General features: G+C 43.9%; 1 protein-coding gene across 1 annotated transcript in view; it reads left to right on the forward strand.

The window, feature by feature from the left end:
* Positions 1-14,569, forward strand: part of MOCS1 (molybdenum cofactor synthesis 1) — a 35,485-nt gene extending 20,916 nt beyond the window's left edge. Inside the window, 7 exon segments of the mRNA XM_067293184.1 lie at positions 1,235-1,346; positions 1,689-1,801; positions 2,593-2,703; positions 5,016-5,136; positions 6,603-6,650; positions 10,856-11,726; positions 11,728-14,569. Coding sequence (XP_067149285.1) covers positions 1,235-1,346; positions 1,689-1,801; positions 2,593-2,703; positions 5,016-5,136; positions 6,603-6,650; positions 10,856-11,726; positions 11,728-11,836 — 1,485 coding nt within the window. The 3' untranslated portion in view covers positions 11,837-14,569.
* The last annotated feature ends 10,521 nt before the right edge of the window (positions 14,570-25,090 follow it).

The raw sequence follows: 25,090 nt of genomic DNA on the forward strand, positions 1-25,090 counted from the left end.
ACTTGTGATGAAAGGTACAACTCACCCCATGAGGATTTTTTTTTTCCTCTGTCAATAATTCTTGGTAAGACTTAAGAAAAATTTTAGTCAATTGAAGGTCACATCAGTAGGTAATAGGGGAAAACTCAGATAATCTCCATGTGCAGCTGAGGGTATGGGTTCACACTGTAGCAAAGCCTGTTGATTGCCTAGCTACAGGCGTGATCCTGCTTTCTGCTTGCCTGTTCCCACCCCCTCTATTGAGGCACCACTTGTCTGACCTGTCTGTGAACTTGGCCAAGGGAGTTAACAGCCAGAAGACTACCCTGCAGAAAGACGTTAATAATTTTCTCCTGGTTTATCTCCTTGAAACACTTAAAGCAGAATCTGATGAGTGTCAGTGCAAGGAAGAGGCAAAGGGAGTTCTCCTTTGGGAGTGCAGGTAGATCAGCTTAGCTGTAAAATTGAAACTTCACCCTAACTCAGCTGTTTGTAGTTCTGAGCTACAACTGTGATTCCTTGCAGTTTCTCCAGTGTTTTTGGAAGATCAATTATGTCTAAGTGGTTTAGACTGTAGAATTATGGGAAACATTTGAAATAAAACTAGATTTTATTTTTTTCTGAAAAATCTTAAGAATCATGATGCACTATGCTTAGGATATACAGCTCTGCCTTCCTAACAGTGCTTTAACAAATTCACGGCTGTCTTTTTCTTTCGATAAAGCAGAGAGGACCCAAGGCTCCAATGTAAATACAGCTTATGAGGAAAGTGCAGAAAGCTCAGTTTTAACTTCTTTTTGGAGGCAGACTTAACTAGTCATCCTTCAGCCTGTGACTCTGGAGTGCTATGTCAACACTTCCTGGTTTAGGGCATTTGCCTGTGATCTGCTGAAGTAGATCACGTTGCAGAAGGTGTCCTGCCTGTACTTTCAAGGAAGCAGGAAAATGTAGCACTGGGGAGTGGAGTTGTCATTTTAGGCAGTAAAACTGCCATACTTTAAATGGGTAAGATGATGCATTTGTTACCTTGCTTTTATTAGTCCTCTGTTTAGCAAGGCTAAAGTTCAGTTAGGTTGGATGCAAAAACTGAAAGGTGAGTGTGACAGAAATGATCCTCTGCACCATATCAGACCTGCCAACTTCTCTAATCATCTTTTCTATCTACCTTGCCTTGCCTGAGGACTATGAAACCCTGTGCAGGAGATAAGAAAGTCACGCTCTGCTCACTAATTTCAGGTGACTGCTTTTCCTTCAGGTAAACTGTGTGGTGATGCGAGGCTTCAATGAGGATGAACTGCTGGGCTTTGTGGATTTCACAAAGGATCTGCCCCTTGATGTGAGGTTCATAGAGTACATGCCTTTTGATGGTAAGCAGTCCTGTTTGAAATTCTTCATGGAGTTTGGGGTGCCTTGGACATAAGTAAATTATCTGGTGGTTGTGTTTTTCACTCTTTGGGCTTGTTTCTTGAAGCTTTGGTGAGCTCCTGTAGAATTGCCTCAGGTTTTATGTTAAATGTTTTGGTTTGGTTTGGTTTTTGCAGTTCATCTGTCTTCCCTGGATATGTTGGAGAAGGATTAGTTATAGGATTAGTTGGGTTTGGGATACCTATAGGGACAACTGAAATTTGTGGAGAATGGAAAGGTGGTTCTTCCCTCATCAATAAAATAAAATCCACAGTCTAAAGTTATGCTAATTTTGTTAATTCCAGGCAATAAATGGAATTTCAAGAAGATGGTGAGCTACAAAGAAATGCTTGATACAATTAAACAACGATGGCCTGAATTGGAAGAATTGCCCTGTGAAGCCTCCAGCACAGCCAAGGTGAGGGTAGACAAAGAGCATGTGAAATGTGCTCCCATTCTTCCCCCTCCTGCTGCCCAAAATCCCCCAAGTATGCCAAGTTCAGCATTTTATATTTGACAAGCAAAGTGAAAAATGCTCAGTATAATAATTCTGTGATTTTGGTCAAGCTGCCTTCATGTGGTTTGACTCTTATTAAACCCTGGTTGTAATCTTTACCTCTAGAAACACTATGTGTTTACTGGATGCATCTGTCAAATATAAAGAATAGAAAGTTTATATCCTTTATTTGCAGCTTTTGAAACTTTTTGACAGTCTGTGTGTATGCATCTATGACTGATGCAGATGAACAAGCCTGATGAAACAGTTATTCAGTGAACTAACAATATAAAAGTGTATCAGAACACATTTTCTTCTCAGTAGTAGTGTGGTTAAAGATTAGCTAAAGCAAAAGCAAATAATTTGTTTTTTTCTTTTGAGAAATTGGCAAATTGAGAGGGAGCGTTGTGGGTTTTGTGTAATATAGGTACAGCAACCCATTGTAAATTGAATGGAACTGAGTAGCTACGTTTCATTTAGGCACTGAGCAGCAGATGCATCAAAACTTAAACTTTCACCCTACTCGCATCATTCTTTTGATCCACCCCAGGTCTAGAGAAGGCAGGCCTTGGATTTTGTGACAGACCCTTGGGAAGAGGAAGCCCAAGCTATCTTTTTCAGACCAGATTTGATAAAAGCCTGAAATAGGCTGAGCTTTTAAAACAAAGAGGCTATTCTAGTGTCTCCTTTTTTTCTCCGCTGTGTTTCTATAGAGTTATAAGGTGCCACATTTTCAAGGACAAATCAGTTTTATCACCTCAATGTCGGAGCACTTCTGTGGATCCTGCAGCCGGCTGAGGATAACAGCAGATGGAAACCTTAAGGTTAGTAGTGAAACATGAATCTTTTTGCTTTCACACTGCTAAAGTAGTTTTGAAATTCTTCCCTTAAAAGTAGCTGTGATGTAAGGTAGGATGGAAAGACACATAATTATTACCAGCTCACTCCAGCATATTTTTCTTTTGTTTTCTTGCTGTTCTTGCTGTACAAATTCTTGTTCAAGCTTGTTGGGCTGCTAGGGAGATGTAACATCACCTTTTTTTTTTTTTTTTTTGGTTTCTCTGTTTTGTTACCATAGTTAACTTGAATTGTAAAATGTTGGTTGCAAGACCAGTACATATAAACATTTATTTTAATCTTTGATTCAAAATCATCTTAAACATGTGACAAGCAGATGATTTCCCATAAAAGAGATCCAAGCAGCTGTGAGGGCTTGGCTTTTGTGTTCTACAAGGATACTGTCCTGTTTCACCAAACATCTTCCTGCAGTCGTCTTCAAGGGCAGCCTGTACATTTGCTCAACGGCTGTAGAAGGGGGAGGGGGTACTGTTTCCTGCCATGTTGAAACTGGCAGTTTCTGGAGGCAAAATTAAAGTTTTCAATTAAAAATTGGCGCTTATATGTTGTCACCTGATATTGACAACAGCTGTGCTGCTGTCTAATGTCAGATGACCCAGGCAGCCTGAAGGCCCAATGAGCTTAGGTTACATAAACTTCCCAAGCTGTGTGTGTATGTATATGGAGAAAGAGATAAAGAAAAAAATCTTCCATAAACATTGTTTTTCCAATAGGCTAGGCCTCTTCAAAACTATTTACATTTTTAAAAGATGACATACAGTAATAACAGAACTGGACCTGAATGTACAACACTGAACAACGGAGCCCTAAAAGTACAGTTAGAAGGATGACGAAGGTTGATCAGGAGGAAGGGAATGATGAAGTCTGCAAAGAGAACAGGAAAAGGAGATCAGCTACCCTATAAACTGAAGCCAAGCTATGAGAGTTGATTGTCAAAGAATTCTTCTGTTGCATAGTATTTGCATGCAGAGGGACATTTGCCAAAGTGGAATCTGCTCAGTTAGAGGAGGAAAAATTAAGTAAAATCTGATGAAACTTCACTTCCTAATTTTGGTGGGTTTATGTTAGTAGATTTTCCCTTTTGAGGAATCAGGCTTGTGCAGGCAAGCACAATGACTGTGAAACATAGCCATGCTGTTCTGTATGGTACTGTTCTAGCTTCCTGTCACATTTTTTGTGTTTGTTTTTAACTTACTAGCTCATTTCAACCAAATATAAGGGAAGGGTTTAGATATCTTGGAGTTGATAATTTGCATGTATGAAATGAACACTTTTCTGTTCCATTTTCATCTTCAAATAATTGAGTTGTCTCTGACGAGCTCAAAAAGCTAATAATAGACTACCCAACCCCCCAGAAGAGTCTCTTAAGCAACAGGTAAGTGATGTTAAGGGAGCGGTAATTCCCTTTTTAAATTCCCTGTTAAATTGTCCTTTTTTCTTTTTGCCTTCCACTGCTTATAGGGTATAAACTGTTGGTTCAAGACCATTATTGAGCAAAAAGGGTTTCCTACAAGCTACAGAAGATGCATCTTTACTGCTCTGCTTCAAAACAACCACTCTAAATGAAAAATGAGTCCTTGAAATAAGTTACAGTTTTGCATTGGGATCAGTGTGTGCATGTGTTCAGGAACTGCTCACCATCTGAAAACTTAATCCAGGAAAGGGTACGGTTACTGGCTTCGATAGTAGGACGTCTCTGATGTATCCATGGTTTCTTGCCACAACATCAGATTGTGCAAGGGAACGGTAGTTTACCAGCAGTACTCAACTCCTGTAGTAGAGTATCCTGCTGACTTGCCTGCATAAACCTTCTAATCTCCCTGTGTTTATCCTGTCGGAATTGAATTACATACATGGTAGCCTAGTAAACCACCTATCCCTTGTTCTCCAATGGCCAGTTACCTTCAGTGTTACTAGTGTTGAAGCGAATGTGTTTGTTTTATGGGTTCAGCACATGCTGTTCTTAACCACAAATAATCATCTGGGTATGCTCTCCCTTAAAGCTGACTTTGGAGAGTTGGGTTGACTGTCTTTGCTGGCTTACCAGCCAGGACATCAGCATTATGATAGTGTAATATTATCACCTTCAGAGACTGACAAAGCTGTTGGTGTCTGTGCAGTCATGAGAAGGTGTTATCCATGCAGCTGAATGGGAACTTGCTACTTCACGGAAACATCTGTTCTAATCATTGACCCAAGCCTTGTGCATTACAGAAGGATCATTTCCTCTCTTATCTTTCTCATTTCTCCTCTTTTATTTCCTCTGGGTTGGCTGCAGGTGTGCCTTTTCGGAAATTCAGAAGTGTCCTTGAGAGATCACCTACGGTCGGGTGCCTCAGAGGAAGAGCTGGTTCAAATTATCGGAGCAGCAGTGGGCAGAAAAAAGAAACAGCATGCTGGTATGTTTGTTGTACCTGAGAAAGAGAGGCAGTAACTAGGACAAACAATGTTCTTCTCCTGCAGAGAAGAAAAAGATTCTTGAATGAAGCTGCATTCACTGAGGAAAGAATTTTCTCATCTGATGAAAGACTATATTATCTGGCAGAAAGTTGGTGACAGACCAGTCATACAGTTACTAAAAAGTTTGAATGCCAGTTTTGAGTCTCCTGACCTTGCACATGAGCTGGAATACAGACTGTCTAGCAGTCTTTCAGATTTCTTTTGATTTTTCATCTTCAAAGAGGTGCAAATACCACTGCTTGTGATCACAACAACAAGCCGTAAAGCTAGGCAGAAATTGATAGAGTTGTACTGGGTTCCATTTTTCTTGAAATTAGTTTTAGTTCTTATTTTACAGCAAACTAAATTGAGCTGTCAGTCCAACTCCTGCATCATCATGTTTCTAGAAGTGACAGGGTAATGACACAAGGTCCGTGATGATGCAGTTACATCCTCAAGCTAGATTAGTCTTATCTTAATTTGTATAGCTATAAACTATATTTCAGTCACATCTGAACCTAACCACCTTTTGGTAATCTGGCTGCAGCTGGGAATACTGACCTCTCGTACATGAACTGGCTACAAGAGCAGGGAATAGTCCCTTTTACGTTAAAAATATGCTTCGGCTCTTTTGTTCTTTTACAGATTCTGCCAGATTACTAACAGTTGTTTTTGCCCTTTTTTGGTTATGCATAAAACAGATTTAAGGAAGCTCATCAGTCTGCATGTAGACTCATTTTCGAAGTGCATTGCTCTGACCCAGATAAAACAATGCTTTTTAAAGCTAAGAATTGAGCTGGAGGTTTGGTGGGGCTTCTGGGTGGTGGTGGTGTTATTTTTTTCTTATAAAATCCATTTCATTCATTTTTTTTTCTTTTGGGTGTTTTGGGTTTTTTTATGATTTGGAAGGGTGGAGGGGGAAGTGTTTTCCCCCTCTAGTAAAACTGTTTTGCCATCAACAGCATTTACCTGACATTTTCTTTCTTCTTCCAACTTGTTATCCCAACATTGTCCTTGGGGTCTTCTGTGATTGGACTTCTTTGAACTGGAACACTGTTAACAGCTTATCCATAGAATTAATACAGTTAAATGCTATTGATAAGAAATAAGATAGTCTCAAGTTATTTGAATATTGTAGTAGGTAGACTGTAATTCAAATTATGGAAAGCTTTCTGGGAAAAGACTTTACGGGGTGATAGTTCCATAGCAGCTGGATACTTGCAGACTATGGCAGCTATGTTTTGAAATAATATTATCACGCTAGATTTCTCCCCTCCCCACCACATTCCCCCGATTTTTCTTGAGCTTTGGTTTTCCTAGCATGAAGGTTGCACTATGAAGAGCAGAAAACTAAGTATGTAAACCAGATGCATGACTTAAAATCTAAAAAGCTAGGATTTTTATGTGTTCCTTATTTTATTTCTAGGCATGTTTAACATTTCCCAGATGAAAAACCGGCCAATGATCCTGATTGGTGGGTGACAAATCAGTACGTAATAAACATACCATGATTTTGCTTGGTTTATGTCTTTGGGGAAGCAGAGTGGGCTGGGCTTTTAATTCTGATTTGTGTATGGTTCTGGTTTCGGTTAGGCAGCGAAATGGGTTATGGTTAAAATTATGCTGAAATGGAAAAGGAGGAAAGGATTATTGCCCCTGCCAAGACTTATCCCATCTTCTCATGGACAGCACTTTTTTGGGTTTTGTTTTTGTTTTTTCTAATTTTGAGAAGTGCATTAAATTTTTCAAAGGAATCACTAACTTTTCTTCTTAAATCCAAAGGAAGAGACAGGAGAATAATTAATAGAGAAGTTTGGGGTGAGTTTTATGTAATAGAACTGGGCTGTAATACTGACCAAGTTGCAAAATAAACAGAGAGGATGCAGGACTTCCTTTTATTCCTTGGTCAAGAAATTCAGCTCTGATTCCTACATATGCTTTATGTTATATAGGACCTGTGATCTGATGGAAATTCAAGCTTTTTTCACCTCCTTGCTGCTTTAGAATCTGGAACATGGGGGTTCATTCTTTTGAAATGTCCTCTTAATGCTGCATAACAATTAAAACTATAGTATCTGACCAGCCCTATGGACAAGAGCCTTTCTCCTTGTTGGGCCTATCGAAGATGTCTTTTCAAACTCCACTTTCTGCGTGAAGCTCTGTCCATGAGTGATGTGGCACTGCTGGGGTTCTGTTACTGATTTTCTCACATACCCCTCACTGTGTTTTTACCTCCTCTGTAGATTTCCCTATTTCGTAATATAGCTATCTTCCCAAATACTTCTCTCTTAAAGACTGAAGAAATGCTTGTAAAAGCACTGTGAGATCCTTAGTTGGAAGTAGTTCTACTGTTTCTTATTAATGTCAAAAAAAAAAAATGCATCAAGGGTAGAAGAGATGAACATTATATTTCAAACCCAAACTCTCATCCTCCCACTGAAACTCAGGAGTAGGTTAGTCACTGTGCAGCTTAAAACACAGCTTTTAAAGCAGGTACTCAAAGGAAAGGTAACATTCACTAATTTGCAGGTCTCTGCTGCAGGTGATGTGATAATTGCTATTTTTTAAACCACAAACAGTGCTTTTCTGTTTTCTTTACTGGAAAATAGATTCTTCAGAGGACTTTTAACACAGTTGCTGTTTTTACTGGGGAATATTTTTCACTTTATATTCCTCCTTAAAGGTCTGTCTTTTTCCATGTTGAGATTAAAAGTGAATGGCTTCAATGGCCCAAGCTCATCTAGTTCAGTTTGCTTTTGCTTTTTGTGTTTGGCCACTGCTGCATTGCGTTCCAGGAAAAGAGGAACCATTGTTTAAAATATGTACTCACTTGCTACGAAAGGAAGATTTTTCTGATTTTTAAAGGTGAAAAATAAACTATATTAAACTCCTGTTGTAGGTCCCAGTTCACTGTCATCTTTTGAGATGCCTTTGAAAGAATCCTCACACGCTGAAGTTAGCATTCATAACAATGTTTGGATGTGCACAGATTATATCCATCCAACTTCCTTTGGAAAAGTGCTCCAACGTGGTTTGATGCACAGTAAGAGAGGCAGCCTGTCCAGGTTTCCCCAGCTGTTCTATGTTCCTTGGACACTAACTGCTGGCAGTCTCTGCATCAAGGGTACAGACACCACAGCTGGAGATGAAGGGAGAATAGCCCACTGTGACATGTGGGGAATCACTAGGGAATTTCCTAATAGTCTTTTTAATTACTTACACAATTCAAATAATGCTGGCATGCAAATAGTTGGGGAAGGGGGAGGGGGGAATTCATGTAATGAAACTTAATGAATGCAATGGAAATCATTAATCTGTTCTGCTAGTCCCAGTAAGCCAAACTGCAATGGAAATTATTAATCTGTTCTGCTGTCCCATAAGCCTAACCTAGCTTCTTCCCTGCACTGCTGTTGTCCGATCCTTTATTGTAATATGGTATGTCTCCTATTGCTTTTAATCGAAATATTATTTTTGGCAGATTGTTCTCTTCACAGGTTCGGTTCAAGTATGGGAGGTCTCTCCTTAATTTAACCATCTCCTGCCTCCTTCTTTTGCCTGAAATTGTGCTAGTGGGAATCTAACACGATTAACTTTCAGGCTCAGTAATAGGGTACGAGATACCATTTTTTGGATAGTTTGTTTCCTTATAGGTACTGCTGTAGAAAACCATTATCCATTTGTTTTGTACGCATGAGCAATATGGGTGAAGATAAAGATGACTAGGTGAGACTTGAAGAAAACAGGTTGTTAGGACAGGTGAATACTTTAAGAGCTATTTTGTGTACATTCCTGTCTGTTGTTTTATTTTTACTTCCCATATTTCTTAAGCTCACTGAATTAAACAGTAGTTCTCTTCCAAGCTCCCACCCGTTTGTGTCTGTCCTGTGAACCAAGTACTTGTCTGCCTTTGTCTCCAGGAGAGGCTAAACACTCTGCAAGGTTTTAACTTCAACTTCAAAGCTAATCAAGGAAGCAAAAGAACAGAGTACTTTGAGTTCTTAGCTTTTTAAAAGAAGATTCACATTAGCCCTTGGTATATAAAGGAGGAGGGAAAGAAAGAAGGAATAAGCACAAGTTTCTTTGCTCTTCTAAAGCAGAGTAATGTTGCACTCAAACATTTATGTCTACTTAGTCCCATTTCTTGTTTTTCTAGACAGTGCTGGATCAGAGCTGAGAGTAACCACATTACTGCTAAACTTGCAAGAATCTTCATTTTAGTGCATAGGCCATCAGCTGTAGATCTGAAAGGGCCTTTGCCTGAACGTAAATTATTGCAGTGATAAAAACCTATAGTGATTAAGCTTCAGTAACCCACACTTTTGTCAAACAGATGGTCAGAGGGTGCTGCATAACTGAGAAAGATACTAAGCACATCAGCCTCTTGTTATAGCAGAGGCTGGGACTCAAGAGGGAAGAGGGGTTTTGTTTGTTTTTGTTTAAAAACAACAACAACAACAACAACCACCACCACCAATGCACTGTCCACAGTGTGTCTGTCTGTTATGATGTGGACAGTCCAAGGTAACACCTGCAGGTCTGGGCAGCGGGGGTGACACAGCAAGGTGCAGAATGGCCTGGAAGCTGCTTTGATTCACTGGTGAGCAGTCTGAAAATTTGTGAGTAAGGGAGTTCACCCCCAATACCAAAGCTACCAAAGGAGATTACTGAGCAAAACCTAACTAACTACCAAGTTTCTCAAAGTAGAGCAATGAGAACAGAGCTCTAGAAGAAGAGAAGAATGCTTGTCAATGAGGCTCTTAAAGTAGGGCTTAGACACTTACCTCTATATGGCTTCCTCTTTACTTACAAAACAAATCACTTTTATGTGAAAAAGGCTCCTTCTGTCTTGATACTGGGCATTAAGCCCTGTGGAAATGCCAAAACCAAGGGATTAAATGGTGAAGGGCAGGAGGGTTTGCTACCTCTGTGCCAGCTGGGAGCTCTGTCAGCTCAGCTTGGAACTTACTTCTGAGTGGATTTAAAAATCTATCTGTCAATGAGGGGAGTGTGATTTTTTTTTTTTTTTTTTTTTCCAGTGATTAAACTTCAGCTGTCATTAACATGGTAAGAGCTGGCAGTAATAAGTGAGGCTTCCATCACAGAGCAACCCTGTGAACTTGTGGACAGTGCAGTTACAGATGGTGCCTTTTGTCCCTGCTCTCCTCAAGTGCTGGCATGACCTTTCCCTGCAGAAGGAGAAGAAAGCACAAAGTGCAACTGCATATGCTGGAAGGAAGGTGTTTGGAAAGGAGTAGTTCAGAGTAGTTGAGAGAAGACCTTCCTTTTAACCCTGCCAGGCTCTCTGAAGCACACTAATACTGGGACAATGTCAATGGGATGCTGAGATTCTTCAGAACTAGTGTTCCTGTAAGCTTACTTGGATGTTGTTTCTCAATAAGTATTGATACTTTTTGAAAGAAAGTTGTTGCCTCTTGTCTGTGACTTTCCCATGAGTGTTTCAAGTTCTGGGGTTTGTACTAACAAACCAGCAAATGTGGAGAGTTAGAATGAGAGAGAGGAGAACTTGAGGAGAAAAGTGGATGTTTGCAGGCTTCTTGAGGTTCTTGTAATACAAAACATCCCAAGCAGTGCTCTGGTAGGGTTCTCATCCGTTACAGATGTAGCTTACTCTTCCAGTTAATGAGGTGTATCATCATCTTCTCTTCTCTTCTTTTTCAGAGGCTACACTGATGTCATCCCCACAATGCCAAGACACCCTGCAGAATCCCCCAACTTCAAAACAGTGGGGCCACACACTTAATCATTGGCTGAATTTGAGAGGAAGTTTATCCAAACAGACAGGAAAAACATTTAAGAAAAATAAGCTTACAGGACAGCTCATCCTGCCAGTATCTCACCCAGAGCAACAGTGGCACATGATGACAGGAATTCTGCAAATTCAGCTCAGAGGCAGCTGTGTCTTCCAAAAGGACTTGAGCTCCAGGTTTGACACAAAGTGCCTTAAGATAGAGACTCTTCCTGTTGGCCAAGTTTCTGTGGACTCTCACTCCAAAGAGACAAGTCCAGGATCTGAATTCTGCAGCAGGGATTCTGGGTCTTGCACCAAGGTACCTTGTGCCTCTGATAGCTTGACTCACACAGATGAGGAAGGACAGGCCACAATGGTAGATGTTGGAGGGAAACCAGATTCCAGAAGAACTGCTGTCGCTGGTGCTGTGGTCCGCCTGGGTGAGGAAGCATTTGGGATGGTGAGGCAGAACCAGATGAAGAAAGGGGATGTGCTGGCAGTAGCCCAGATTGCAGGAATTCAAGGAGCAAAGCTAACCAGCCAGTTGATCCCACTGTGTCACAACATCCCCCTCAACCATGTTGAGGTGTCTCTGAGCCTGGATGAGGCCAGACACGCAGTGGTGATTCGCAGCTCTTGTCAGACCTGGGGGAGGACAGGTGTGGAGATGGAAGCTCTAACAGGTGCCAGCCTGGCTGCTCTGACTGTGTATGACATGTGCAAAGCAGTCACTCATGACATTGTGATTGAAGAGGTGAAGTTGCTTAGTAAGACAGGTGGGCAGAGGGGAGACTTTTTAAGGGTCTAGCTCATACCCAGACATGTCTAGTCCTCCTCAGGTGGCCACTGCTAACATGCAGCCTCTTTATGGAAAAGTTTTTGATCAGCTGCATTGGGGTTGGAGACCTTAGCAAATGTACCCTACAACAACCATGTAACTCCACTTCTACCTTATCCTATCACCTTACTACTGGGTGAACAGTGGAGCCACCTGCTAACTACATCTGTTTTTTAGAAAACAGACTTCTCCACTCAGCCAATAGTTTCATTCAGTGTCCTCACCATGAGCTTGAGCAGAGACTCTCAGTTATACCACAGATTTTTTTTTTTCCTTCTTGCTGTGAAGTATTCACAGCTGCTGTCATCACACCATGCACCTGTGAGCTCTGGAAATGAAGCTACTGCTGAAAGCACAGTTATTTGGCAACTATTTTTAAGTAAAGGATTAAGACCTCAGAATTGTCTTTTCCCCCTCCCCCTCCTGAAGGTTGAATTTAGATGGTGACAGAGAAGAAAACAGCTCAGGGACCTTACCATACACCAGAGGTCATAATTTTGGAACAGTCAGGGTCAGCTCCTCTCCCTTTGCATTGTTACTGCTTCTCTTGTCCATAAGTTGGACAAGACTGATATTCACATATTGGTTTCAAAAAAAAAAAAAAAAAAGGCAGCTGCCCAGCCCTCTGCCTTGAGAGCTCTGTGAAGCATGATGTAGAACAAAGTTTCTGGTGTTGGAAGAATTATTTCGCTGATCAGAAAGATACATTTTACAATGTTAGAAGTATGTTCCAAGATTTTGCCTTTAGTGCTCAAATACTTGAGGCCCTGTGTCTGCATGCGGAAGGGTTTAATTATGCCAGGCAGTGAAGCTAGTATCAGCTCTCCCTGAGTTCAGAGTATACATCGCACGAAGCCCCAAAAGACTCCACTTTTTTAATCCTACAGGCCAGCTTCTCATAACCAGCCACATTTAAGGTGCCAGGAGCAATGTTCCTATGGTTTTTAATAACTTTGGTAATTGACTACCCTAGATTAGTTAATTACTCAGCATTGTTTTAATAATGATGGAGCCTTTGAAATATTAATTTAAATTCTGACTAAACAGTTTTCAACTTTGGTTTACTTGTTTTCCACTGCTTATGGCTACTGTGAAGTTTCACATATTTCAAGGTGCTCCCTTTCGATACTCAGAGTTGAAGACACAGCTCTAACAACTTTAAATGGGCTATTGAAAAAGTCCTAAACTTTGCATGTAGTCACTTCGCATGAAATAAGCTGAAGTTACTCTGAGCACCAGTAAAGCACATACCAACACTATCACGCATCCTGATCATTTAAAGCAAGCACAGCTCTACGTTGAGGAGGTAATAGATTTTTCTGAAAATATATTTACTTATGCTTTACAATTCTTACACACTTGTTACCACAAAAGGCACTAAAAATGGCACTTTCCCTGTTGCAGGTAAATTAATTTGGTTCTTTATTGTTACTGTGAGATAAGGCATACACACTAACTGTTACTTCTGAGCCTGCTTGGCAGCAGATAAGGGGAAGGAGTCTGAAAAGCTTGATACTAGAGCGATGCTCAGCTCCATAAAGATTTTTATGTCTATATTCAGAGTTATAGTCCTAATTCCCTTTGTGTCACATAAACCAGAGATTACTAGTGAATTAGCCAAGGTTTGGTGGCACCAAGGCTGGCAAACAGCTGCAGAGCCTCTCTCCTGGGAGTCCTAACCCATGTTCCTTTCCTAACCCATGCAGCCTAGGAGGCTGCTTAACTTCTGTGCTGCCTGAAGTGGAAAAAGAGAACAATACAGAGCACTCTATTTCTACTGCAGCAGAGGTGCAGTTGTCCTCTCGTTTATGCAGAGGGAGGAAGCCTGACCTGGCTTCAGCCTAATGAATGAGAGAGACAATAAAACAGTAACTAGAGAAAAGACTAGACCCTTGAGCTCTCCTATCACTGCCATGGAAAAAACACATGACTCCCAGGTTGGCCTTTGCAGGAGGGACCTTCCTGCGACAGGCTTCTGAATAGTGACTGTAATGCCACATAAGGATGAGGTGGTGCCATCTTCAGCTGAAGTCAGCCACAGCAAACTCTTTCTGGCTACATTATGTGCTCTCATGCCTTCCCTACCACTGTACCTAGCACAGCTTTTTTGAGCCTCAGGAATCCCAGCTGGACCGTGCAAATACCAGACACTGTGTCCATCTGTGGAGCTGCTGCGCTGTTAGCTACGAAAGCTTCCCCAGCTCAGAATGCGAACAAATGGCCTGGGAAAGGAAGCATCTGTGTAGCACCTGCTACCTGCTAAGTTACCTGACTTACACAAGCACTTAGCTCCCCTCTGCAACCACGCACAGATACCCTGTCCTCCCTGCCTTCATCTGGTCACTAGGTAGTTTTCAAAACTAAGAAGAAACTAGACATAGTAGTAATCAAATGATGCTTTGGGGCATGTGATTCTTCGAGAAGTTTGTTGTCATGGTGTAGAGCTTGTACAGAAGACTTCAGATCATACAAGGGACTATAGCACACATGCATGACTGACGCACATTTTTACAACTCACTACTTCCTTTCTGGGGTTGAGACTGTCAATCTGGAAGCTTAGGGCAAACAGATTTTGGTGCCATTTTATGCTAATGTTACATTATCAAGTCTTGAAACTATGCACATTTATAGATATTGAAGCAAGTGTAATTTAAGAGAATATATTGCAAGAGAAATGAATTGATAGCACTATATGTTTCAATGTTGCTGGGTGGGCAATGGTAATATTACATGTTGAAGAACTGAATATTTTTGGAGGCATGCTTTTATCCACTACATTTTTAATAAATACTAGTTGTAATTGCAGTAAGCATGTTTTGCATTATTCTGAATACCCTTTTTATTCATTCAAAGGCACATTTACATTTTAATCAATGTGTTTCTGTGAAGAGTTTGATACCATTTTAGTTTCTCTAACTCAAGAGCAGCAAGACAAATCTTAAAAGTTGCAATTGTTAGTCAGCAATTAGCAAGATATCAGTCAAGATAACTCCTTACTGTAAGGAACCCAACATTCCTCTTTGCTGAGAGAAGCTCAGCTCTACCTGGATGTTCTTAAATTGAATAATCCCATAGGCTTAGCATCATAATTTGTCATCTCTCCTTTTTAGCCCTGCTTCTCCCACTTGTCTGTTAACAAGTCTGCATCGGTGGATGCACGTAACTTGCCACTACTTTGTCCTGCCAAGAAATGTAATGAACTGGTGCCTTGAGAGCTGAGTTCCTCTTACTCAGTATGACCATACATTGAAACCAGTGTCCAGGGAAGCTTCCCTACCAAGTCCATCCCTTCAGAAGAGCGAATAGGTGCAAGGGAAATTCCCTTTTTAGTCTATCTCAGCTTCTACAAAAGATCTCACCTCTTTTAGTATTAGGAAGCCCTGTTCTTATCCAAGGGAGTTTAGCTGGTTGATGTGTTTGCTGTAACTAGCTGCAGCCCTGCAGGAAGCCAGTGGCCCCAGGGCAGGGGCAAAGCAGCAAGTGCTCTGCTGTAGGGCTGAGACAGTGGCCGCGCTGTCCCAGGGTCTCTCTTCCTACAGACAGACATGAACTGCTGCTGATCCTGGGACCACAGTGCAAAGCTGTACATCCTCTTTGTAGGAGCTGCTTCCTAACTTGGAACTAGGATTTTGAAGATTTAACCAAAAGAAATGGCCTACAGCATGGAGCCTACCACATCCTTCCCTTGAAGGATGCCATAAGGGCATGAGTGACACCACCAGCACTGTACACAACTGGCATGCAAAGTCAGTGTTGCAGAGCATGGTGGCCCTCACAATATATGCACAATTTTTCTTTTGCCTGCTGGAAACTCTTACTTGTCCCAACTAATTCCCTTTGTGTTTTATTGTCTGTTCACTGCTAATTCAGTCTGTGTCTTTTGTGGCAGGCCTTCATGACCACATCCTGCAGCCAGTTACCACTCCCTTAGGCTGCCCTGGAAAAAAAAACTTGGATGCAGACTATTAAAGGTGAAGCCAGCAGGAGCTAGTCACTAATATTCTTAGGATATTAAATCTGTATCAAAGAAACTAATGCTTTCAGAAAGTGCAGGGGGAAGGGAAGTGGGGAATAGAGGGATAGACATGACTTGAAATACCTTAAAAAGAGACCTTCTTCAGAATAGAAATCACTCAAAATCAGACTCTAAAAGCAACACCAGCAGAACATTAGAATAGGGAAAGAAATTTTCAGCTATTCTAAACCACTGACGACCTGCAGTAATTCTACTTAAGTCGCTGAGGTTACTCAGCTTTACATGGGATTTGACTGAACAGGATCTGGCCCTTCTTCCCACCCCCTCCTTGGCAATTAGCTAGTTTGCAGCTCCTGCTGGCTGGCTCAGTAACACTTATGCAGGCGTGTAACAGCTTAAAAATGGCTGTAACATTGTGTGTGCTTTGGCCAGGACAGAGGACTGCTAATTAGTTAAATGGAAACACAGTTTACTTCCCTCCACTTACTAGAGGCTTGTTCCAAGAGAAGCTTAGCATTTCAGTGAACATAAAAATGGTTGGAGGAGTTGCTGTTTGCGGTGGGCTGATGGACTAAGTTTTCATTTTTTTCGAGACTTCAGGTTAAAGCCTTGACTTAGGTCTCAACTGCAAGTGGATCGGAGGAGCACTGTGAAGCGATGACCATGGCAGACAAACCCCTGACATGTTTGGCACACTCTCTGGAAAGGCACAGGGTGGAGCAGTTGAATCCTTTTTCACAAGTTGGGCCTGAAGGGCTGAATGCACCCTGTCATAATAAGAGCGGATTTTCATTTTGGTCACAACAAGCTTATACAACAGTAGCTGAGAACAAATCCAGCTAGCTCTACCTTCCTCTGTCTCTCTGTGCTGCCAGGGCCATGTTTAGAAAGCTTTCAGCTTAGCATCTCTATTTTTGTACTCATCCTATTTGCTCCTTTGAGGAACAGAGAGTACCCAAAATAACAGTGGTGAAGCACAGTTAGAATACAAATTCCCTGCAGGGCCTGATGCCCTGAGACACTGCTGAGCCTTGCTCTGAAAAGAGCTGCAGGACAGACCGAACATTGCTTGGCTTCCCAGGCACAATCTGCCAGCAAGAGTGGCATGGCCATCAGGCAAGTTGCCTAATGTCTGTGGCTCTCCTAGGTGCCACCAACACAACAGCTCTGTAGAGCTGATACAAAGCTTTCTTTACTGCTTAAGCATTACTCCAAGTGTAACACCAATTAACAGCAGTATTAGAGGCCTTTGCCTCAGCAATAGCTTTTCCTGAACCAGGTGGCAAAAAGTTAGAGAAGCAGACACAGAGCAATAGCTTATCTTCAAATTCTGGACAGCCTACTCAAAACCAGAAGCAACTCTCCGTACTACTAAGCTATTCCTGTGTAGATTTAGTCTTAAAAAATAATTGCAACACAAACACTCCCCTCCATACCCATGATACTTCCAGGATGCACAGCTGAAAGGACGCAAGGCCAGCAAAAGCAAAGTTTCTGGTTCCAGTGCCAAGGGGAGCATGGCTGCAATACATGTACAAGTGACAGGAGGTGGGGAGAGGAAGAGGAGGAGACAGCAAAAAGACTGGGCAACTCTAAAGCTGTGTTAGCATTATCCTTGGAAAAAAAGCACATGCCATCAGATATGCAGCAGTTCCATTAATAGTGCCCTGGGCCTGTTACCAGCTGGTGCAAGCTGTGGCATAGTTCCGTCAACATCAGCAGAGCTGTGCAGCTTTACACCAGGCAAAGACCTGGTAGGTAGCATCTGCTTCTGTGGGCCTGGGAGAGTGGGATTTCAGCTGTGCAGCTCTGACCTTCCATTACTGCTGCTTTCTGGGTCCTTAAGGAACATCCATTTAATTAGCAGGGTCATTTCAGCACTCGTTCCCCATGTGCAAAGTTCCAGCTAAGCTGGAATTACTGTTGTCTGGAGGCAGTGAGTGGGACTGCGTCCTCCCTCCCTCCACCCGCCTCCCCAGCTGCCACCCACAGTCTCCATGCTACGCAGAGCTGTGCTTCCCCACCCTGGGTCTGACGCTGAATGGAAATGTTTTAGCTCTGTGTGACTCTTTTGGCTTCTGCAGAACAACTCCTGGGGCCATCCTCAGCCCAAATCCAAGAAATAAGTACAGCTGAGGGAAAGGAATAATTTCTGCTGCCCTTGAAGGCAGATCTCGCCTTTTGCAGCTGGCAGTTCGAAAGGCTCTGTTCTGCCACGACTGGATCTTAACTGGGTTTGGTGGAAAAGAAGCTGCTGCCAGGGCCGCCGTGATCCCGGGCTTGCAGAGAACATGGGCAGAGCTTGCCTGGCCCCTCAGGAAAGAGCCTTCACTAGGATTTATCAAAAAAAAACAACCACAAACAAGCAAACAAAAAAACTCCAAACCCTTGATACCAGCACAGGAGCAGACTGGATTGTGGCTGAGATTAAGACAGAGAGGGGCCGATGCGACCAGGTCATGCGCAGAGTGCCTGCGCCAAGGAGCATGTCAAGTGGAAGGTCCTTCCTGCCCTCGCAGCCCTCAGGGAAGAGAAGCCACTAGCAAGGCCAGGGGGCAGCTAGACAATCCCAAAGCCCTGCAGTGAACTCAAATACTACAACCAGCCCTGAACAAACACACAAAACCTGCCATGGCTTGTGCCCAGAAAGGCTCCTGCTGAGGGCTACAGGAAAGAGGACAAGACACACTTGTCTTCTTGTGAGAGAAAGGTCAGAACAAAAGCTCTTCACACATCCTGTGTGCATGTGACATGAGGATGCTACACGATGCTTTTCCCAAGCCCCACACACTGATTTCCAGCCGGCTCTCTACAAAGCCTATTTCCAGAGCTCACTCAAACCTCTGTGATTAAGCACAGTCTAGCCACCTCTTTGGCTTTGAGGAAGCACCCAGAAGTGGGGCTGTCAGCTGCTAATGCACCCAAGATGGGTGTTCCTGACAATTTCCTTACAAGCAGTGTCCTGTCATCACAGCCACTCTATTGTCCCAGCGGCAGCAGAAATGTGCACAGGGAGTAGCCAGCCACCTGGGTAATTTTTTGATATCATTTGTTCCACCTTGTAGATTTTAGGTCCATCTCTGAAGTCCCTACATCAGAGGAAGGCCATCACAGTAAGACCACATATGGGGTGAGCATCTGGCCCTGCAAATGAGCTGTTGTCCTTTATCCTCAATGACATAGCCAGAACCCCAGATCGGCTCCTGAACCTCCAACACAGGAGCTGGTAACAAGAGGAATCCGATTTACCTTTTCTGCAGATTGGACATGCCCCTCTGGCAATAAGAAAGGGGTCAGGAACTCTCTCAGGGATCACAGGTGAGGAAGGGGATAATACAGCTGTCTGGGCCTAGAAGCTGGAGGACTGCAGGATCTACAAAGCCTGTGGTGCTTAGTTGCAGAGATGATTGCAAACCAGGTGCAGCCCTGCCACAGCTCCAGCAACATCAGTGGAGCATCAGCAGCTGACACCAGAGGTAGTCAAGAGTTCTCCCTTTCAAATCAGGCTGACGGCCATTGTACCTTCAGCTTGTTACCCATCAGTCTTGCCCAGCCCCAGACCTCACCAGACTGGGAGCTTTAGAGGAGCTTGCCTTACTGATTCAGCGGAGACAGTTACCAACAGGTTTTGCAGCAGATGCCACGCAGGCATCTTGGAGCTGCTGGACTGAAGCAGTGAGGATGGGCTCTTGCCCTGGCAAGATGGATCTTAACAGGATTTTCCAACCAGCAAACAAGCTTTGGAAGACACACCCAGGACATTCAGCCATAAGCAACACAACTGCATGCACGAGGTTCTTGGCCAGACAGACTGGGAGGAGTATTTAAACACAAGTTTCTTGCATTCGTCCTTATAGCCTGCTATTTCCCTCAGGCCTCCCCAAAGATGCCTGAGAGTACATCCTTCTGGGATGTCCCAGATGCAGCAAAGGCATCAACAGTAACACTTGGCTGATCACGGGTAAACCATAGCTTTTGCAAACCTATGCCAGAGAACTTTAGCTGAACCCCAGCAGCTGGAGGTGTTTTCATTTCCACTTCTCTTCTCCAAGGCTGGTATTTCAAGGTGTTTTTATTTCTTTTTAATCAATGCACACAGCCAGATCAGGAGGGGGTTGAAGGGAGGCAGTGCAGCCACTGTATCTGTACAAAGTAGTTCCACATGCAAGTGAAACAGGGCTTGACTCGCTCAGTGCATGTTTTGCAGTGTGGTTATGGGCCGTCATTCCACCTCGACAAAGCTGTTATTTATTTACTTAAAGACTTGCATTCCGTGGAAAAAGATGCCCCAAGATAGCACTGCGTTTCTAAAATTAAACCCAGCTGGCTGGAGTGGGGAGCCAGCAAGCATGTCTGTGCTTCCACCAGAAGCAGGAATAGGGCTCCCAGTGTCCCTGCCTTCCCCTGCCCCCCAGTATTCCCCCACCCTCACCAAATTCACAGGAGAGCTTGGAAAAAAGTCTTCCACACCCTCAGCTGAGGGGCAGGAGAGAGGCAGCTGTCAGGGAAGCCAGACTTAGACCCTAAGTACCTTACCCAAAAGCAGAAATGTCACAGTTTTCTACAGTGTGGGATGAGGCTTAAATATAATCGCTTCCTTCTCCAGCAGTACAGGGAAAGCCCTCGCTCTGCTGTGGATTACATCCCTACTAAACATCTGACACAGGCTTGCTTTAGTGTGGACAGTCAAGTCCTATAACACAATTCATAGGAACAGGCTACATTCCTGATCCTCATCTCCTGTCTAATCTAGCCAAGAGTTTCTTCCAGTTCGTGTGTCACTAGTAGCAAAACTCATCTAGCACTCGCTGTTGTAACCTAAGTTAAGAAACCTGTTTTCACAAAAACCGTTTATAGAATGGAAGGGCAAAAACAAGTGCTCTTCCACAGTTGCATGGCACCAGCAAGAATTTTCCCCACATCATACACTTTTGACACCTGTTTCCCCCCAACACACATGCACAGAGGCCACATCGACATCAGCAAGTAATTCAGCTCAAAAAGAGTACCTCAGCTAATCGAAGCAGCTGGTGCCGGAGCTGCTATTCAGGGGGTTTACAGTGGCCTAGATTTAGCCTGATCCCTCAGACAAAATGTCTCCATGCACATGTGGTTTGAAGCTCTCCAAAGGACCTGTCGCTGGTTGGGACCCCCCTGTGTCCATGAGGGCTGGGAGCGCATTTGATGCACTTTAGAAATGAAGGTCAGGAACCACTGAAGTGGCTCAGAGAAGCCAACCAGTGCAAGGGGCAGTGGGGAGGATCAGAGGGTTCGGCCCCAAACCTCGCTGCTGCTCTGTGCCAGGAGGCTTGTGGGGATGCTGGGCAAGGACAGAGGGCAGCAAGTAAGCAGAGAAGTCTAAAACACACCTGAAGCCAGCAAAGGAGGAGACGGGGACAGTTGACACAGACAGAAAAGTAACAGGGAAAACGGTCAAAACTCTGGCGATGTCGGGGGTGCCTGTGCAGCTGCAGCTCCCCACGCATGCACACACACACACACACACGCCAGCTCTCCCACAGCCCCAGAGGGCTCTCCTGTGCACGGGCAAGAGCTGCTGTACAAGCAGAGGGACGGGTCCCTGGCAGCCCACAGAGCTTGTAGCAACCAAGAGAAGAAGGAAAGGATGATCCCAGCACCTCTGGCCTGGACTGTGATCTGGGAGGACACAGACATGGGCGTTCTGGCCAGACTGATGTGTCATGCTTGGTAACTCACCCAAATTATCATTTTCAGAGGGGGAAACTAATCAAACCGCCCTGATGTTAAGTACTCAGCAGTGGAGACCTGGAGACAGGTTTGCAGGCCTTAGTTGGCGCTTCACTTCTGATTTGCAGCTGGAGAAGATTATATTTGTTATCAAAGAAACAAGGCTGCTTTTGGCAGCCGCGACTTTTATTCCTCAGTTTCTCCTATCTATTAGATGAGGATCTCACTTCCCTGCCTCACAAGGAGACAGGCTTGCTGACACACTGGGGAGAGTCCAGGTCCTATTATAATGACTGCAAAAAAGATGTCCAGTGCTGGTAAAGCCCATTGTAAAGCTGATGGAAAGTGCTGGCAAGAGTAAGGGGGGAGAGAGCTGGCTACTGCTCCTGCGAGAAGTTCTCAGGAAAGAGCTTGCCCCTCATCAGAGCTCGGCTATTTCTATGATTATGTCCATTTGCTCATAATTATTGCTCTGCACAGCACTAAGTTAGGACTACTGATCCTTGTCCAAACTCCTGCTGCCTTCCTGTTTGGATTAGGGTCCCAGCATGGGTTAAAAATTACAGAGTAAGACTGCTTCAGTATCTGATTTAGTCCCTTCCTCCTCCAATCTCACTTTGGGCTCGGGATGCGCTGGCCAGCATCCCCCTGGGAGAGGATTAATCAGGAACAGATAGGGAACTGGCAGCTGCCTCACAAGGACAAGATCTCAGCTATGGGATAAACTGCAATTTGGAGTCACTCCCTTTGACCCTGGTGCAAGTCCAAGACAGGATTGCTGATGCATCCCAGCACTAACACTGCAGGAGCTGGCAAGAAATCAGCATCCTCGAGGCCACAGCTAGCTCTGGTCCCAACATCATATTGCCTCAGCTATGGAGCTGCTTCTGCGCTGAAAGGCCACATATCCCCAGAAGCAGCTACAGCTCTCGAGCTGGGGAAATAGCCTCCTTTCTGTTTAATAAAAAGCTTTCACTCCAAGGACCAGAAAAGGGGAAGATGTTACCACTATTTTAGAAGAGCAATGTTATATTATGTGTGTAACATCTGCTTCCTAGACAAACAGCTCAGCCACTAGCAGAAGTGGGGCCAGATTACACAAGGAGAAAGGTAGGACATGCTGTTTGATCTGCCTGCTGACGCCAGCACCCCATTAGAGCAACACCTGCACACAGAGCCGTGCTAAGAGCAGAGCAAGAAAGTTAGTACCAGGCATTGATTCCCTGCAAGGGGCTTTACCTGGAGCCCAAGGAGCCCAAACTCCGGCAGCCGTTACTGCCACAGAAAGGGCAGCAGGTCCTCCCAAGGCAGGCAGCAAAGGGTAATAGCAACAGAAAGGATGGGTAAACCAGCTCCTTCTACAAAGTAAGAGTAGATCTCTCCACTGACTTGCCTGGGGACATAGAAATAGCCTACTCAGTGCACAGTGTTACCTCAGGAAACCCTGGCTCAGTTATAATACTGAGGTCCCATTATAACCCATTACTGTGAGTCCAAGGGTGGGCAAACACTACGCTGATTCCTGCCTCTCCACCAGGACACAACCCGTCATTCTGCATGGGCTATTTTGAGGGCACTCATCACACTCAAAGGCCAGCCAGAAGGCAGGCTGCAAGGCAGGGCCAAGGCCACATCAGGCCTGCTGACAGTCACAATAATGTTCAGTGGCAAAGACATGATTTAAAGCACTGTTTCTCATTTCTTGAATCTACTGACCGCTTAACATTCTTGGGGGGAACCCCCCCCTTTTTTTTTTTTAACAGCATTACCACAGTGCTACAAGAAAATAAAAAATACCTTAAGCTTTAAGTAGATGCACATTTATTTTCCTCCCATTTTATTTGCTTCCTTGTGTGGAGATGACGAGTACAGAAGTTTTCATTCTTTTTTTCCTTCCTCTGCCACTGGCAATGGACAATCCTCGGATACCTTTAAAGACAATTAGCTTTCCAGGAACCACAAATTGCAAAACAGTAGCAGAGTATGAGCATGACAGTGTAAGCTGTAGGTTTAGCACACCACAAAGAAGTATTAAGGTAGCCTCTCTTGGGGCATCCAAGCTACTTCCTATGACAGCACTCTTTATATGTTAGTGGAAGATAAAGTACAAGCTTTGCCCCTGCAGAACTCTGACAAGGCAGATGCTTTACTTACAAATAGACAAATACCAAGTACCCCTTTTTCCCAGGGCCCTCAGGCACAAGAATAGCTCCTATCATTTCAAGAAATCTGACATAGCCAGTTTTTTTTCCTCCACCTCATCTTCTAAAACCTACACTGAGTGTCATGGAGAGAACAGATCTGTCTTTCTCTGCAGTGACCAGCAGCAACACCATGTAGTTCACAACTCGCTCATATCCCTATATGCTCCATGGGGAGGGGAATTCAGGGCTATTCTTCACCCAGCTCCCCAGATCCCTGCAGCATGTGCATGAGTTCTTGTGCTTCCCCCAGTTAGCAACCTCCTCAGTACTTTGTGGAACTGCTCAGAATAGCTATTTTTATTGTACCTCTGTGAAGGGAGAAAACTGGCAAAGGTCTTGCTGTAATAAGACAGACCAAACCTCTGTTGATACCAGTGACAGACATTGCAGCTGTACAAAAGCCTTTTTCTGCATCTTGCATGGTGCGATAAATTACCAAGTCCTTTTCCCAATGTTTTTTATTCATTGTTTACTGGCTGTTATTCTTCTAGCTAGCCGGGCCTTTGTCCTTTCACAAGCATTGCTAGGAATTGCCTGAACACCATTGTGCCCACATCTAAAACAAGGTGGGTGAGGAGTGTTTCCTTGATTCCCACACTGAATTAATCACAGCATTTCAGCCTCCTCTGGACCCGCAGGGTTCACAGCTGCCACTGTAGGAAAGATGCAGCAGCTCTCCCAAGAGGAGCCTCTAGTCCCCCACAAACCCTCTTCGACCCTTTGGCTGATATAACCTGAGGAAACAGCTGGTGAGGAGAGGAAAGAAAAAATCAGGATCAGTATGAAACCCATTCATCCTCGCCTGTGCTTTCAGCAGAAATGGTGAGGGGAGGGGGAGCGCTCTTTCACCTCCCTCTCCTTTGCACTGTCAGCAAATACCTGAGCTAGCTCCAAATCCAAGAGCTCGAGTGTCATGCGACAGGGCACACCGCTATCAGGAGTGTGATCTGCCAGGGATTTCTATCTCTGCCTCACAGGAGGACAAGCTAGCCTGGGTGGCATGGCCATGCCAATATGCCATGCTATATCCCCAGCTTTATAATCCAGAGACATACCTTCAGAGCAGGTGCCACAGGTACCCCAGCAAGACTGGGCCTGCAGTTACAATCTAATCATTTCAGGACCTCTATTTTGATTTACATTAGCAGCAGCTGTTAGGGGACTGTCTTGCTCACTCCAGCTCAGTGAAAATTGTTGAAGACCAAGCAGGAAGAAAGGTTGGCTTGGAGGGAAATGAGCATTTAATTGTGCTGCTGCCTAAAATCAACCATTTAACAAGAGAAGGGAGTCTACAGATACTAGTAACTACCTGACATGGTATCTCTAGGGAGAAACTGGTATGTGGGACATACAAATGATGACGTATGCCAGCAGATGACTCCAGGCCAACTCATATTTGGACAAGCACCTTTTAGGCTGCCAGCCCTGCAAAAGGCT

The sequence above is a fragment of the Apteryx mantelli genome, chromosome 3, assembly GCF_036417845.1.
Source record: "Apteryx mantelli isolate bAptMan1 chromosome 3, bAptMan1.hap1, whole genome shotgun sequence".
Taxonomy (NCBI): Eukaryota; Metazoa; Chordata; class Aves; order Apterygiformes; family Apterygidae; genus Apteryx; species Apteryx mantelli.